Here is an 18,534-nt window from a genome sequence, read left to right as displayed (position 1 = left end):
AATAAATTCTAAATGCTTATATATTTTGGCATTTGATTTTGGTGTTTTTATCAAAGAAAAAGCAGAACTCTCCCTGCCCCTTTTGGTCACCAGCATGCGGGTCCAGCTGTGGCTGTCCTACCCCCCACCCCCACTTTGTGGCAGTTCTCATATACCAGTGCCCTGCTCCTGCCCCTCACTCCCAAACCACAGGCTCCACAGCCCTGCTGGTACCCCTCACTCCTGACCCATAGCTCCTTGGCCCTCCTGGTACCCCTTACTCCCCACATCCCAGCCCTACTGGTGCCCCTCACTCCCAGCCTGCAACTGCCCACCCCCTCCAGGTGCCCCTACTCCTAACCAACAGCTCCTTGTCCTTGCTACTGCCCCATACTCCCCAACCCACAGCTCACCACTCCTTCAGCCCTGCTGGTACCCCTCACTCATGACCTGCAGCCCCCTGGACCCCCAGCAGTGCCCAAGCCCTGGCTGCTACTTGCAAGAGGTGGCAGCTGCTACAGCCAAAGCAGAGCACAGAGCCTGGCTCCCCCTCCTCCATGCTCCTGCGCATGCTGCCACCAGGTGGGCAGGAGATGCCAGGAGGCACAGGGCACTGAGCCTCGCCGCTCCACTCTGTCCTGCCATGCTGGGTCCTACCCACTGGGCCATGGAACCTCATAGGGGAGGGCAGCAGGGTGGGAAGCCCCAAACCTCCAGCAGGCCATCTGTATCTGCCCCTGCCCCATGCACAAAACTGTAGGGCTTGCCCCTCATGCTCCCCCTTCCCCCTGAGAGTGTGCGCAATGGCAGGAAGCAAGCCCCCATGCCACCCCCTAGATGAACAACCCATGGCTCTTTCCCACTCGCTGCCTGGGCCCTGCAGCCATGTATTCCTGCCCTGGCCCTGAGCCCCAGGACCCACATACCGCCTTGGCTGGGCAGCACCCCCAGACCTAGCCCTGCCATCCCCCTCCCTTCTTCCCTCCCTCACTGTGGGGCCTCAATCCCCACTCCCCAGACTTACCTGGAAGGAGCTGCAGCAGCTGCTCTCCACACTGCCTGGCTGCCATGTGCATGTGTGTGAACATAAGCATGTAATGCTCCCTGACTGATTGCCCTCGTCCTGCTCCCCACAGCCCCAAGCAGTCCCTTGCAGGCTGGAACTCTGCCAGCCTGAAGGGGGAAACCCACCATTAAAAGGATAAAATCTACATTTTTCTTCTTAAAAAGAGAAGATCCATCTTTTTCTCCTTAAAAGGAGAAAATCTGCATTTTTCCATGGTGAATGGAAAACCTAGATCCCTGTTCATAAATGAAAAAAAATGAAAATGTACTTGTGTCATACACATTAATTGATATTAGATGATGCTAAAAGAAGGAAAACAATGTTCTATGATTGATATTAAATGGGAAAGTCTTTAGTTTAAAATGATATTATACAACCCCATTTTAAGACCTTTAGTTTTAGACTTTTATGAGCTTGCATTCCCTAGATCTCTTATCCTTTCCTGATTCCTATATTTTCTATGTGATTTTAGACAATGCTTTCATTCCCATCTGTTAAATGGAGCGAAAGTGTTTATTTTCTCCAACAGTTTGAATGTTTATTTAGTTTGTGACCAAGTTTGGGGCAAGGTCTATTTGTTCCTATGTTTTACCAAAGTGAGGACTTTTCGGTGTTGGTGACTGTGGGCATGAGTCTACATGAGATGTTTACCATGGAGTTGCCTAATTAGCTATGCAGTAAACATCTTGACATCTACACGTGTGACCCTATCCTGTTCTATCCAGCTATAGAGCTTTTTCATGCGCACGTGCAGATGCTGACCTGGCTGGGCGGGGCATGGAGGGTTCTTCAGTGTGGGGGCTGCCTGTCCGTTAGCCCTGCACTGAATCACCCTCATGCCCTAGCCAGGTCCTTCGTAGCACATTGAGTCAGGTCAGAGAAGCCCTGTGCTGGCAGGCTTACCGCCTGTGCCCCCTGCCAGCTGAGGTTACTCTGACCCCACTCAGTGGGCTGCAGTGGGTGCACATGCTAGTGTGGTGCCTAGGAACAATAAACTCCGGCACAATATGTGCCAATTTATTGCTTTGAATTAATATGCATGTGTAGATGCACCCTTTGTAATCTAAAGTATAACGAAGGCAAAAATGTTTACCAAGATCCTTTCTAGAAAGTGAGATTTCTCCATTCAAGATCTTGGGAAAGGTGACCTCACCTGTGTTTTCTACATCACAGGAGTTTATTAATACTGCGTGTTAAATGACTGAGGTCTTGCCTTTGATTAAATCCTCTATGAAAATTCAAAATGTTGCCTACCTCCCTAAAACCCACTTGCCCAAGATGTGAATAGGATAAATCAAACTGCCTAGTATCAGTAAAAGTATAGTCAGGACTATGTTGCTTGGAGAATATATCAAAAAACTAACTCCTTGCAGCCCCAGAGTTTTGTGTTCTCAGCATTCAGCCCCATAAAGAAACAAAATCCTATTGTTTTCCTGTTATGGCCAGATTGTTTCTTGATAAGGGATGTAAGAAGAGGGAAAAATCCAAAATGGTGTTCTCATTCATTTTCTTTGCAATTCTGTGGATGCATCTACACATGAAATTAAGGTAGAGCAATACACTCTGGAACAGTTCATGCCACAGTTAATAGCTCTGGGCACACCTACATGTGCGCCCAGGACAACAGCACCGAGTCAGGGCAGAGTAGCCCCAGGCTGGCAGAGGGCCCAGGGGGTCAGTGGTATGTCAGACTCTGGGTTGTGGCATCAGGCAGAAGGATGGCTGGGGCACAAGGGTGCTAAAATGTGGGGCTAGGCAGCAGGCATTCCCCATACGTTAGCACCCTTGTGCCTCAGGCAGATCTATTCTCATTTACATGCGTGTTTCAGCACGTGCACGTGTGTTTCACTCCGAGAGTACAATCTTATGGGAAAGTTAATTAATTTAATGTGCCCTAATACTGGCACACATATAGATACTGACACTTTACTGTGAAGTTAATTAGTCTCCTTGGCAGTAAAGTGTGTGCGTAGATGCATCCAGTGTTTCTTTACACTCAAAGTTGCCAAAGTAAAAGATATGGATTTGCATTTATTTATTCAAAGACATATCACAAGCGATGGCAATGCTACCTTCCCCTCAGTAAGCCACTACCCTGACCTAGTGATCAAGAAGTGGGAGACTAATTCAGTGTATGTGTTCATGCAGGCTCTGATTCAGCATGGTACTTAACCATATAAGTAATCCCATGACTCCTGTGGGATTACCTACAGCCCTTAGATTAGGCATGTATTTAAGTAAGTTTGGCCAATCAAAACTTTGACCCTTGGGCCTCCGATAAGCGGGCCAGTATAGGTGCCAGTTATAAGTTTTTAAAGAAGACGCTGTGGGTGCAGTGTCCTCTTAACTGTACAGTAGACTAATCTGCTGCGGCGCTATTAGACTGCAGCAAACAAATTTTTGCCGCTGTAAGATAGTACTGCTGGGGACCAGACCCCTATCTGCTGCCTAGTTGCACAACTCTTCTCTTTGGGCATTACCAGCCCCAGCTAGCCCCTCTGCCTCCCGATGCTATGATCTGGAGCCCAGGGATGCTCCACCTGGGGTCAAATTGCTGCAGTCCCAGGCACACTTGTAGACATTGTGCTTGGGAGACTAAGTCTGGCATGAACTGCACTGGAGTTTATCACGTCACACTAATTGAACGTGTAAATGCACCCTGTGAATAAGAATTGTAGCATGCACATACTATTTTGATGCTTTGCTATTAAAGTATACTGTTACAGTTTATAGTGACTACATGAACATTTATAATTTCATTCGGACATTTTTGTCATTGGGGTGCTTGCTACAGTGAGTGCTTTGTTATATATATCTTACAACAGAGTGTTACTAAGTATCTCATAGGATAACAGACAAGTTTCTATGTGTTTCTGTAGTACCGTATCTTTGTGGAAAGATAAGAAAATCCAAAGAGCTTACCATACGGTGTAAGATGCAGTGGCTGTGAGGAACAGTTTGTCAAAATGCTTATTCTCAACTTTGATTTACAAAGGATCTGGTCTGGGACCATTGTTGCAACACTCCAGATCTTCCCAGTGTTTTTCTTCAAGTCAAAAGCAGGACATGAATCTCGTATTCTGCAGACATATGATAAGATTATTTTCAATATTACGCATATCATTTCAGCTTTCCTGTCACATGAAGGAGACAAAGCTACCATAAGATGCCAGTAACAATAGAATGGTTCAGAGTTAAGGAAACTAACTATATTTATATGTAGATTCAGAATATAATGGCAAAAGTAGGTTTTCTTCTGATATCTTGGCGAGATAACTGCTGCCTCTTCCATATTTTTCCAAGGTATTAGCTAAGATTGAATAAAAATGACTGAAAAATTTAAAAAATTTTTCAAGAGAAGGGACACATTTTCTAAACAAAATTTCAGATACATACGCACAAGTGGTAATTTTTAACTAGCTTTGGGACAACACCTGGAACCTTCATCACCAAAAACATGAGCATTTCTAACCTAGGTTTAAGGAAAGCTCCTTTAGATGCTAATAAGTAAACTGTAAAAGCCATTGAGATAGATCACTAACTGCCTCTGTTTCAGTCCTGGTGTGGCATTGGGTGCCATTTTCATGGTGGAGCACGGTGGGCGCACCCATGCTTCTGATCGTCTGAGGGGCCCCAGAAAACCTCATGGCTATCATCTAAGGTTAAACGCACACCCTAAAGCAAATCCACTTTATCTTATCAACTGAAGTTTTCCATTTCACTATTTAGCCAAATGCTTTAATAACTAAAATCAAATACTCTTTTGTAAGCACAACTGCATTCCTTTTTTTGTGCAAGCAGTGTTTTGTTGCTCATGCACTGGCAGCACTTCATGTGGTCTTCAGTTACAGTATTATTTGTGGTGTAGCTCTCTCTTATATAAAGCTCTTCATTATAAGGTTACTTCAGGGTTGGTTCCTAACTTGTTTAGACAGCAGTATTGTATTGTGTGCACATTCCTACAGCGTGGAAAAAAACCCTGGGCTTCCAATATTATAAGACAATGAAGAAGTATGTTATTTCCCATGAAAAGCCGGGGGCAGAATGGTTTACTGGTGTAACAGGAAATGAAGTCTGACAGCACCTTTAGTACAGGAGCTTGATGTATAGCGGTAACAAAAGTGATTACTCTACAAAGGCTGCTTTGGTGACCTATGTAAAAGTAGTGGGCAAGGTACATGTAAAAGAATTTCATGATTACAAGCTTCATCCTCTTAAGGTATCTCTGTGTAAAGGCCAATGATTGAATGAGTCTGGAGACCAACATGCCCTCTCACTCTCCCAGGTTGACAGGACTGAGGAATATCTACATTGTTTGCTGAACAAGCTGCACCTGTTCTGTGTATAAAAAGATGACTTATTTCTAGTAATTTGGTATAGCATGATGCTTACTGCCATGAAGTGCAGCAAAGTAGCATGAAGTAAACTTGTGGTCTGCAGAAACTGAAGGAACTCTATACTTTGTAGCACAGAACCATGACATTGTCAAAAACGGCAGGTTTTTCTGGTATCAAATTCACTTTAAACAGTATTCTGAAGCTACTGCTGGATGAACATTTGCTCTAGCTGTGTCCGCAATTGTACCAGGAAACTTGATAAAGGATTTTGAAAACTGCTTTAAAGTTGATATGTGTACAATGAAATGTTTCAATTATAGACTGCCACCTGTACAAATATTACCTAGAGAAAAACACAATGGGTTTCTATTTGAACTATAAGCTAGAACTGTAAGTTTGCATGACACGGAGTTTGAATTATCTATCTTGCCTCTGATTTATAAAACCTGCCAGTTACTGAGATTCACTGGGGACTCAGAAGAAGCTTGCTCACTAAGACTGAATGGGTTAGTTGTATGCAAATCTATTTGAGATTTTTTGTCATCTTTTCTTTGATGTGACATTTTCTCCTGAGGATACTTTCTCATTTGATACAAGAAAAACAAAGTTAAAAAAAAAGCCTGGGACTGACACACAAAACAAGTTGCACAAAGTAGAAGAGCTTGATTTGTATTAATCTTTCTAATACTGTAAATAAACACATTCATTCAGGAGAAAAAAAAAATCAATACAGAGCTTTTCCTGTAATTGGACTGGAAAATTAAATGCAAGATGTTTGGACATAACAATCTGAGTAACTGACGGGAAGGTTTGTCACATGGAATATGCCTCCATGAATCTGATGTTATTAGGATTGAATTTAGATTTATCCTGATAAACAGTGGAAAAAAAAAAAAGATTGAGAACTCTGTACAGTGACATGTTTGGAAAAAGGGCACTCTTTTTGGAGCTGAAAGTATATTCGGCTGTTAATTTCAGGGCACACAATTTAGAAAGAAATGTTTGCACAGACAATGTTTGACTAGTCTACAAAAAAGCAGAATTGTTAACGTTAAAATTATAATTTTCTTTCCACTTAAGTGTATACATGGGGAGGAAATAGTATTGGTTGTACCCTTAAAGACATCGTAATGAATACAAACAATGGGGCTGAACTGTATTTTCATAGTCAGTCTTACGTTTTGTATTACTTAATGTTCTTGGGTTTTGTATGAGTTTTCCTTGTTTTTTCCTTTTCTTTTTAGAAAGAAAACTGAAGAAGGTACAACAAATAGCATCACTTCATTTCCTATCCATAGTAGCAAGTATAACTGCCAGTGGCAAATGATAATTGTACAAAATTATAGAATGTGGCCATATCAGAATTTTCCTTGAGTGGAATAAAAAGCAGTTCTGGTGTCAGGGAGGTCTCCCTCCACCAGATTTTAATGTTTGACTCCAAACTCCAGGGATGCTAAAACTGTTCAAAAGACACAATATGCCAGGAAATATATTTTAAGTTCAATACAGTGGAAAACATCAATGTTGAAGAGATCTGGTTATATATGTCAGTAATAAAGTGGAGGGATAGGAAGACAGACTTTTCTGAACTATACTTACTTGTCTATTTTAACCTCTAAAATGAAATTAAGAGTATTTTTACATTTTAAAAAGCTATTTGGAATTGTGATAGTATGAAGAAATGCAGGAATAATGATCTAATAAATGGAAGTAAGAGAAACTTCACACTTGGCTGAATAAAGTTTTTTATGACTTACTTCTTCACTGCACTGCAAAAGGAGGCTGTGGTTTCATTACTCCCTTGATCCACTTCAACCAGCTGGATTGACCAACCTGCAAGCTAAAAATATCAAAATTAAAACAAGATAAAAAGAGCTCACTTAATGTACATAAGAAGTACATCAACATAGCATAGGGCCCTGATTTTGCAATAAATTCAATGAGGACTAACCTTCATTAGCATATTTCCATGGATTTAGACGGGACTCCAAGCCAGCATAAATGATCCAATGGATTTCACTGGGCATATCTACATATGTCCCTATAGTGCCTTTGTTACTGTCATTTAGTACTTCGTTTTGGAAATACTAAATGATGGTGCAGTAACAGCCCATACTGTGCCACATGCGTGGCGCACAGTTATTTTTAGCTGCTATGTTGCTGTAGCAACGTGCTGTACCTAGGGGGCACTTTGCTACAGTGATGTAGCTGCAGCATCACAGCCCTTGCCAGTAGATGCTACGTCACCATAGCATCACATGTAGAAGTGACCACTGAAATATACATGAGTACTGGCAACTCAGGAGGTTATAATACAACCTGAATCCCACCAGCCATTAAGCCCCTCACTCTCCATTTGAAAAACATAGGGAACATAATTTTTTTCCAGCATTTCCCACTGGTCAAAAACTGAAGTGAACTCTGAGAGCAAAAGCTGGAAGTTTAAAGATGTGAAAAGGACACACTGAAATTGCGTTGATTTTCAATGCTTAATTCCTCCCCTTCTTCCCTTGGAGATTCAAGATTCCCCTGTCCAAATCCCTGCAACCATTCAATTAGCAACAGTAGGAACACAACCTATTCTGAGTGAGCATTAAAGCAGTGGCACATACATTTAGATATGGGAATAACAGTTTGAACTGTTGTTCTGGGCCACAGTGTCCTCCTGTATTGTTAATTGTACATTGCCTAGCTGCTATATTTCATATTACAGAGAGTGTTTTTTTCATATGATATGTGTGAGAACTTAGAAACATTGTGTCTGAAGAACTATTTATTCATATCCACCTGGAATGCAAGGCTTTAGAACAATTGTTGAAGGGAAAGAATAACTAAAGACAGAGTGATGTGAAAAATAGGATTAAATATGACATGAGTTTATCAGAGGCAGACTGGCTAAAAAAACAGATATCAAAGAAGGAAACCACAAAGGGATTTTAGTAGATCTATTTGGACTTCCCTAAAGCATTTGCCACACTGGAAATTATAAATTAAGCTGGAAAAGATGGGGGTAGTACAAAGAGCTTTATGGTGGGTAATGCACTGGATAATGGGGAGACCACAGTAGTTTATGCTGACAGAAGTCCTGTTGGAATGGAAGAAGGTTCACTTGTGAAGGGAATACATCCCTCAAGATTCTGGGATGGATTTTCATTAATCGTCTTGGCCAAAAGAGTAGGAAAATCCTAATGAAATGTCTTGATGACAGATGGAATATTATACATGAAAAAAAAAAATCACACCAAAAAAATGGATGAATGCAAGACTGGAATAAGAGAAATGGCATGAAAGTTAATAATAGTAATGTTAGGGTGACAATATTTGGATATAGAGAGCACTGGATTTGCAGGTGAATAAAGGCTTTAACCTGTGGCCTAGCAAAAGCTGCTGACCACAAGACAGAATGATAGCTAAGCTAGCCATTTGCTTATGCTAAGTAACCATCTTAATTGTGTTAACCATTTTTCTGGAAAAAGCAGCAATTAAGCCTGTGTGCTGTGAACCAGCGAGGAACAAAATAAGATACAGGGGCCCAAAAAAGGTGGAAGATGGTACAACCTGAGACAGAAGAACAGACTGGAATGTGAAAAACAACACGTAATTGGTAACAGAATCTGAAATGAACATATGCAAAAAGGTGAATGGTGATTGGTGAAGAAGCCTCCAGAAGTTTCCAGGTTTTGGTCAAAGCCTGCCCACTGACTGAAGAGCAGGAGTCAAGGTCTTAGACATGCGGTTATAGCAAAAGACATGTAAAGTGTATAAATACGTTAAAAAAACTATTGTTCATTGGTGCTCCCCATGTTCATAGACTGGGTGTCTGTGAGGGAGCTCACCCGAAGCTGTCTCTATTCTGAATAAAGCTGTTGCGAGCAACGTGTGCAAGTAGCGTTTGCTCCCTGTCTGCTCTGGCTAATGAGTAGCAGGACTCATGAGTGATTGGATTGTTGTTTCCCTAGTCATTGAGCGCCGCAAGGAGTTGGGGTCTAACCACTAAGAACCAATTTATTAGTTTGGGGACAAAGAATTTTTGCTGTAAGCTGTTTGTTTATTCTGAGCCAGGATATCAGAAAACTTCTTTATGCATCTTAGAACTATTTATACTTCCTGCCAGAAAAGAACCTTACAACAATGGGTAAAGTTCATCTATGCAAGAGAAGACACCAAGTAGTGGGGTTGGACTGAGACTGTGTAGTAAACAAGCCCAGGAATTAATGACCAGCATAAACTTTACCATGTATCTCACCAATGTGTGTGTGTTTTTGACCTTGTCCTCGCTAATACAAAGGGCCTCGTTACACATTAATTTTAGGTGGCTCCTGGAGTTCTTAACACTTAGGTTATCCACACATTAACACCTGAAACTAGTTTTAAGCAAACTTTAGGCAGCTTAAAGTTACTCCACTCAAGGGCATGTTTATCTCTGATCCATGTTAGCCAGCTACGGTGGCTGTTGAGATACCTCATGAATAGATACCTCCCGAGGCTGGGGGGCACAGTAAGTTCCTGCAGGCATCGGTGGCAGTGTCGGCAGGGTTGGGGTGTGATGGCAGCGAGCAGGGAGCTCCCGTAGGCAGCTGCAGTGGTGGTGGTGGCGGGGGCAGGCCGAGTGGGGAGCTCCCGCAGTCAGCTGGGCAGCGTCAGCAGTGGTGGTGGGCCAAATGAGGAGCTCCTGCACGTAGCCACGGCGGTGTTTGTGGAAGGGGGCAGGGGGTGCCGAGTGATGAAAAACAGAGGACATAAAGGCATCCAGTTTCATGTCAATAGAGGACAGAGGGCCAGAAAACTGGACTGTCTTCTATAAAACCCGACAAATGGCCACTGAGAAGTGTGGCAGAGGCCACCTGTTTCTCCCCAAAAACTCTGCTCTGTGACAATTTGGTTAAGATGGGCCCTGAAAAGGGTACACACCTTACCCTATCTCTTTAGGTAACCTGAGCTGCATACATTCCTGAGGGAGGGGGGAAACGTGCTCCCTCTGCCTACGTGACTGGCATCACATACCTGGGTGAGGGGCTTGGGCTCCCTGGGGAGCTAGGAACTGCCAGTCTGCCCAGCAACTGGTGATGCACTTCAAATTGGTTGGCTGACAGCCCACAGGTGCTGGCCTCCATTGGACCAGGTAAATGAGGTCATAAGGGCCCAGGAGGAGATGGGCAGCAGCCATGAGGAAGACTCAGAGAGAGAGAAGAGCTGAACCATCTGAAACTTGGTCTCCCTCTCAAAACTCATGATCAAGGAACTGCCTGCCTCCAGAGGGAATCTCCACCTGCACCTGGATGATACTTGTGAATAAGCTTCCTGAGATCTAACTAGATATATAGCTTGCAGTAACTCAGATGCGTGATCAAAGGCTACCCCGCCATGCCAGTTTGCTATATAGGATTTCTCCGCTATTGCTCTACCCTGTACCCTATTCCAACCCTACCCCTTGTAACCAATAATGTTCTCCTTTGTACCTAGCATGGGAGACTTACTGGGTGTGGGTCTAGATCAGGCTTGTCCAACATATGGCCCGCGGGCCGCCATGTGGCCTGCCAAGCTGTTTTCTGGGGCCCGAGGTGCTGCGATGGGAAACAAAAGTAAACACTGTTTACTTTCGTTCCCACCCCTTGTCCCTCCCCCAGCTCCTCAGCAGCTTCCTAATGGGGGGTGGGGGGGAGGTGTTCTTTGGCAGGCCCACTGGGTGATAAAAAAGTTCATGATCCGGCCTCACATTCAAAAAGGTTGGAAATCCCTGATCAAAATTATGCCTTGGGGTCCCCTTGGTTTGGCTAAGGGAGACCACTACTTGTCCTTCTGACTGCGGGAAGTGCCCCCAAGTGCTTGAAGTCAGTCAAGTACCCTTGAGGGCTACTAGGCCTGTGTTACCCAGGGGACGCAGAGCCAGAATCTAGCCCAGCCCTGGGTGGAGGTAGTTTTTACCTCAGGCTAGAGGTGTGCTCCAGGAAAGGGGTCAGCCAGACCAGAGGCGCACCAGGGAGGCACTCGGAGCCTGGAAGGTGGTCAGGCGCAGTGAGGTGGGTGGCTCAACGCAGGAGCACCCCCTACTGGCCCGCCAGTGGTGGCGGGGGCAGGCCGAGTGCAGAGCTCCCACAGGCAGCTGCGGTAGTATCAGCAGTGGTGGCAGGCCAAGTGGGGAGCTCCTGCAGGTAGCCACAGTGGTGTTTGTGTTGGGGGAGGGGGGTGCCAAGTGGTGAAAAATAGAAGACATAAAGGCATCCATTTTCATGTCAATACAGGACAGAGGGCCAGAAAACTGGACTGTCCTGTATAAAAAATGGACAAATGGCCACTCTATACTCAGCTTGTGGCCACCCCACACAGATGATCTGCCCAAATTGCAGTCCTCCAGCATCCCAGGATGCAGTGCTCCCTCCCCCACCCTCCTGTTCTGTCTGGACAAACTTTCCACCCCCACTTAAAATTCTACTGCCCATGAGTTAGTTGTGGCACCAAGTCAACTCCCACTCCCCTCCCAGGGGTATGCCTTCCCACCTCCAAGGGTACAACCCTGTGCAAACAGCCTGCAGAGCACTTGCCAGCTAGCTTGGTTGCAGGGGATGGATGGGTCCAGGAATAGGGTCTAGTGGGGTTTGTGGGGAAAAATAAGGTATGGGGCTAGACTGGGTCCCTATGAGCTAGGGCTTCCTCCTGGAGCAGGGGCAGTAGCTCCCCCAAAAGTGCCTTTACTCACTACTCCTAGGCAGCAGAAAGCTAGGACTAATGGGGCTTAGTCCCCGCAAATGAATTTTGTGACAGCCAGCAACAGCAGCAGCACCACAGTGCTGTTAGCTTGCAGTGCCTGGCACCACTCAGCATTCAGCCAGGCCAACATCCTACGCATGCCACCATAACCAGTTAGCAGCCCCCTGCCTCAGTCCCCCCCAGTAATATTTTCTTCTGCCACCTACGTGTCCTTCCAGCTACCCCAGGAAGTATGACCAGCACTCCTTACACTCCAATCCCAAATCCCAATTTATTAAAACATTACTTCCTCTTTATTTCTTTTTCAATTATCTTTTTCAATTCTTTTTATTTTATCCTTCAGTGGCTGACTTCCTTCATTTCACCACCCTTCCCCCACCCCTATGTCCTTTCTACCTCCCATTTCATTACTCATCCCCATCCCTTTAACTATCTACCTCCCAGTTTCATCTTCCTGCCCCCCGCCCAACCCATCTCTCACACATCCCGACCTAGAGCACAGATGGAATCTTGTCTTTAGTATTAGTCAGGCCTCTGTTCACCAGCTCTGTAGTGGTAAGTCACAGACATGTAAGTAGGGAACAATCAGAGAAGATTTTAAGCCTTAAGAGCAGACAGTCAAAAAGCCCAAGGCTGAATTAATTCACTTTTTGCAGGTTAGTCTAAGCTGCATAGATTGAACCAACAGATATTCACTTTTGATTCTGGAAATGCAGGAACGTATCTGCAGTGGCCTGGGTCAGAAGCTAGGGAGATGCTAGAGCACATTTACCTGCTTGGCTAGAGCAGACAGCTTGGGCCAGGGCTAGCCTACCCACCTTGCAAGGGCATGGGGTGTGTGTGTGGGGGGGGATATGCAAAGTATGTTGGGATGCTGGAAGACTGTAAGTTAATTTGAACCTGGAGGGGATCTGGGACAGAAGTTCAATAGACCAATTTAACCTAAATCAGTTAAGTCTGATACTACATCCATCCAGGTTTATGTTAAACCAATTTTAGCCATTTTGAAAGTGGTTTATGCGCACCAAACTTCTGTTGTGTTACAGATCTGAACTCGCTTCTGATCACTTATACTGGTTTGTGTCATTTCTGCCCCTAGCCAAGGTGTAACCTCTCCAAACTTGAGCTAGCACTAACACTGATCAACATCTGAGGAGTTCAAAGTGCAATGTGTAACAAGGCTCAAATACTTCAGAATCCACGGTGATGAGCTATCCTATCACATGGGTGCACATTTAATAACCCTCATGTTTACATTCATCCTATTGCCTTGTTTACCTCTCTCATTAAATAAAAGGGTCATTTATTTAATGTAGTTTTCACCTATCAGCTCTCTTTCTTAAATTTCTCCTCTCTTTCTTTACATTTCTCTGTAACGATTAACCCTCAGCTTCTTCCATGCAGTTGTCAGAGCTTTAAGTCCTTTGGGATTGAAGAACTATCTGCTCTCATTTGTCTTCTTCCTGACTTCCTTCTTTTGCTTTCTCCAACACTGTTGAATCTTTCTACCACTGTTCTCTTATTGCAAGCTACATCACACCAACCACAATCTTGCCTCCTCTGCTCCTGTTCTCATGCTGCTTTGTCTCTCAGGTACAAATCTCATGACAGGGTCAACTTCTCTATTCATTCTCTTCTCATCTAGTTGTGCCATCTTTCTGGATGTACAACTCTACTTCTCCAACTTAAATGTATCCTGTGCCCACGATACTAGCTGCCTTTTTCCTACCTTTCTTTACGCCTCTGACCTTTCCATTCTTTCACTTCTTTATCTACACAGGATTTTATTGATTTCTTTCAAGAGAAAAATTGAGAAATCACATAAAGTGTTCTTCCTTCTCCCTTTTCCATCATAAGTTCTTTCTTCTTATCCCCACATCAGATAAACTTTTGTTTATGTTTCTTATCTGCTGTCCTCTTCTAACATCCTCAACTCATCTCACATCTTGACCTCCTTTCAACCCCATTCTCAAGTCTATTTGATCTTTTCATTAATATCTCACTTTCTTGTTATTTTTTACTTTACAATACTTCCCCCTTTACAATACAATGCTTTAGTGTCTTCAATCTCAAAAAGAAAAATGTCTGAAGTCTTCCAATGAGGGCCTTCCTACTCCTAAATAGCACCCAAGCTATATTCATGTCAGTTGAGAGATTGGTATGTCCTTTGGAGCAAGAGACAGATCACTCCAAACTTTGAACTCTTCAATAGGGTACAATACAGCGAGTCAAGGTAAGAACAAGCGTGGTTAACTGCCTCATTAGCCACTTAAAACCTGGACAGGAAATCTGTGCCAAGTCTATTGCTGAGATACTAAGAATGGAAGGGGTAGCCTTACCTAATGATGTTTATTTATTAATTACTGATATTCTCAAGAGTTGTAGTGATAATGTGAGGAAGGATATTTCATACTCCAATTTTTGGCTACATCCCTCCCAAGTATACAGTTTGTGCAATAGAAGATATCATCCACACAGCTCTTTGTCTTTGACTTTCTTTATCCCATCTCCCTCCCCCACACAAATTCTCTTAGTTTTAAATACTTACGATTTGAGAGTGGGGAGGTATCATTCATTCAGGGCATTCTTGACATGATTTAACTCTCCAGGCTTCTTGGAACAGATTGAGTTCCTCCCAGCCCCTGCACTCTCCCGTCCCCAAAAGAATATGCAGATATTCAACTCAGACCATTTTACTGCCAGCAGACTCTTAAAGGAGTGTTATGATATTTACTCTTAAAAACTGCCACCTAATACTTATACAGTTATTGCAGTCTTTCTGGCTAAGGAGAAACAGATTTTCTGCAGCCTTTCAATGGTGACTGAGATGTACTTAAGCCAAAACCTGCAAACCCAGTCTGATTCTAACCTTTCCCAAGGTGGTGTGACCTGGACTATAGGAAAAGTAAACCCAATCCCCTAACATCTGATTCTACACTGTTCAGCTCTCCCATCTCCCACTGAAGACAAGAGGTGCACAGGTTCTACCAGGATCAAGCCCAAACTGTTTGAAAAGGGTCACTAATGATGAACTTCTCCCAAAAGCCTTCTAGGTTAATACATATTTACTTCCTAGGGCTCCAGGCTGGGGCATCAGAAGCAGACAATCAAATTTACTTTCCCTTCGTTTTAGGATTTTTTATATCTTTGGTGTGTGCTTCAGAGTAAACTGAGGCTTTATTTTGATATGCATGTAGCAAAAATATCCTGTCAGCTATTTCAGGATTTCCACAGTGTTTTAACATGTTCCCCATGGAGAAGATATAAAGGGGTGTGTCATTTCCCCTTTGCTAAGAAAAAGAAATATACCAGGTTCTGGAAAAGAAGGGGTCCACAAAAAAGAGAAGGAAAGATGAACCAGCAGAAAGAAAAAATGCAGCCCTGGGAGACAAGGGTATTAAAAAACCCTAAAGCCCTCAGTGGAGCAGTGAGCACTTGATAGAAGAAAAGATTAAAGATACAGGTCTTGCTTCAAAAAGACAGCTAAAGCTAAAGTGCATCAACAAGGGATCCAGCTTCTACAGCTATAGTAGATGTATTTATTTCAGAAATATACATACATAAATGCAAGCAGAACAGGGTCAAGACAGGTTATGCTGTGCCAAACCTCTCAGAAACAAGACAACTCAGCCAGACCAGCAATCTGGCTCCCCAGTAAAACAGCTTCAGCATATTCTGAGATTCAGTTAACACACCAGGTGGTATGCATTTTAGGGGTGTGCAAAATGAGCCCCATTCAATTTGGATTTGGCCCAAATCAAGGACAGTGATTCAGTTAATCGATTCTGATCACTGTTCCCGATTTGATTTGGCCAAATCCAAATCTGAAGATTCAGTGCTGATCCAGAGTATGAGCAATTCAGCCATAGACACAGCTTTAAATGTTTTTTCAAAGTACGAGGCATGGCTCCTGAACTCTGAGATGGTAGGGTGGATGGAGCATCCCACAGGAGCGGTTGGGTGGGGGGGGCATGCTCAGTAGCAAACCCAGAAGTGGACCAGAACTACTTCTGGTCCACTTCCAGGTCTGCCCCCTCCCCCCCCGGTGCCCTCCCATCTCAGCAATCAGCTGCAGGGGGACCCTGGGTGCCCCCCCCCAGACCCAGGAGGCACCATTCACTGAGCCAGGGGGAATGCAGGGCGGGGGGCCCAGCATGCGCAATATTCACAAACCATCTGGTACTTAGGGATATGTAGAAAACACATTTAAAGCTGTGTCTATGTCCGAATCATTCAATCTTTCTGAATCTCTCCAAATTGATTTGGAGGATGCCGATTCAATTCAGAGAGATCAAAGGGTCTCCTGATTCAATTTGCATTCAGAGATTCAGCTACCAAGCTGGGCTGGATCTCTACTGAATCAAATCAGTGACTGAAGCTTCGCACAGCCCTAATGGATTGTTATGTACCTCTTTAAACAAACAGGGAAAGGTGGGGGATGGGAGGAAGGAAACACCCTACCATACTCTGTTCTATTGCTCCCTCTGCAGTAGTTACTGTCCAATGACCCAAATAATAGTAAAGGTCTAAAAGCACTTTAAAATTTACATTACAACCTGTTAGGCCCTGTTAGGCCATCATCTTCATCCTCATCTACTGTCATTCAGTGTGGTTCTATTGGAATCTGTAGGTTAATCCACTTTACACCAATGGAAGGACTGGTCTCATTACTTTCAAATAAAAGTAAAAGATTTTATTTAATAGGGACATTGGGAGATATGTATCTACACTGTTAAGTAAAAAATGAGTCAGAACACATATCCAGCCAATATAAAATCCCCATTAGACTGAGAGCTTCCTTCCCTTAAAAAAAATATTTATGGTCTGCTTGATACAATGTTCAAGAATTTTTTTTTTTAGGGGGAGATTCTACAAACATAAGAGAGGTTTGAAAGCATTAAAGATGTAAAAAAAAAATTCTCAGCTGATCACAAAGAAGCAGCAAGGTACTATTTGCTTAAGAATAGCTTCCTTTTTCACTTGTAAAAAACACTACAGGAAATTACTGCCAAGAAGAAAGAACAACAACAAGAAAAAGCTGCCCTGTTTGTATTCTCCACTGTATTTTGGCCAAAACCAAAGCCCATTTCCATATACTAACACCCACAAGAGTGGGTGAATACACAAAGTCCAACCTTTGGACAGAAACAAATTGTGCACATACCTCTTTGTTGTTTACAGAGTTTTCAGAGGTGCTGGGCCAGAGAGGGTCCAAGGTAAATCTTGTGGAAGAGTCTGTTAAGTAAGCTTCTCCATAGCTGACAGGGAAAGGAGTCCTGGCATCCCCACTTCTACTGTTCATTCCTTGTCCATTTGGACTATCACCTGAGAACATCAAATACTGAGCATCTGTATGTTCAAAGCCTATATGGAAATTCAACTTGTTCTCATTTTCTTCCACAACTGAGCCAAATTCACCTTCAATTTGACTTGAGCTATTTCTTTTACATGCATCGTAGTTGTAGTATGTTTCGAGGGGATATGTTGGGTAGGAATCTTCAACACTGAAGTTATAACAGCTTGGTAACAAAGAAGGTCTGAAACCAACTGCTGGTGGTCCTGTGGTTTGTTGCCAAGGAGATACAGGACTTCCAAAGTAAAATTCACCAGGAACCCAAGGTTGATTTACTCCATAAAAATGCTGTTCTGCTGCATTTAAGTCAAATACTTTTGATGTGAAAAACTCATTTTCTTCAGGACCATGTGAATCTGATGGACCATAAAAGGACATTTCACTGCTGACTTCACCAGCTATATGATCCAGGCCTAGGCTGACCTGGCTAGCAGGAACAAAATGATACATGGAGTAAGATGTTTGCCCCTCAAATTGTTCTTCATTTAACTCCTCTTGTGTCAAAGGCGGTTTCCAAGAGTGCGCCATAGCTGCTTCAGTTTATGAATCTTGTTGGCACTTTGGGGAATTTTACCATAATCCCAAAGTCACAGTTGCTAGCATTGCATAATGTGTGGTATTATTCACTGAAACAACAAATTAAGTCACATTAAAAAAAATAATAATAATAATTCAATGTGTTGAAAATTGTACAAGTGACATTAATATTAGAATGCTCTCCATAGATGATAAAGATATTCACTCTTGTACTAGATACTTGGTGACAAGACCCACCTAGCTATTACTAAATTCCTGAATAGAAATTACATCATCCTTAGAAATGTATAGGCTGAAATATCCATTTCAGCAGTTTCCAAAGATTTTTTTTTTTTACATTTCTTCTTGTGGTTATTTTAAACTTAAATGGAACAATATATTCAAGGATCTCATACCCTTTACAAAAAACTAGGCAGCTTCACAATATCACTGCAAGACTCACTAGTGTATAGCTCCCTACTGTGTCTTTGAAAGCTCTCACCTATTATACCAGTTTTATATAGGTGTATTTTGAGGCAAAGAGCTGAAGGTCATTCTGTGAGTCAATTAAAAAG

At 43.1% G+C, this 18,534-nt stretch overlaps 1 protein-coding gene across 1 annotated transcript in view; it reads right to left on the bottom strand.

Annotated features, from left to right (window-relative positions):
• PIK3C2G (phosphatidylinositol-4-phosphate 3-kinase catalytic subunit type 2 gamma) overlaps positions 1–17,971 on the bottom strand; it is a 448,194-nt gene extending 430,223 nt beyond the window's left edge. The window contains exons 1-3 of the mRNA XM_019515837.1: positions 17,255–17,971; positions 7,140–7,222; positions 3,968–4,125 (exon numbers count right to left, since the gene is read on the bottom strand). Of these exons, the coding sequence (XP_019371382.1) occupies positions 3,968–4,125; positions 7,140–7,222; positions 17,255–17,971 (958 nt within the window). The remainder of the gene's footprint in view (positions 1–3,967; positions 4,126–7,139; positions 7,223–17,254) is intronic.
• Between the last annotated feature and the right edge of the window lie 563 nt (positions 17,972–18,534).

This window comes from Gavialis gangeticus, unplaced genomic scaffold, assembly GCF_001723915.1.
Source record: "Gavialis gangeticus isolate Ggan-Ray unplaced genomic scaffold, GavGan_comp1, whole genome shotgun sequence".
Classification (NCBI taxonomy): domain Eukaryota; kingdom Metazoa; phylum Chordata; order Crocodylia; family Gavialidae; genus Gavialis; species Gavialis gangeticus.
This window is presented reverse-complemented; position numbering and strand designations above follow the sequence as displayed.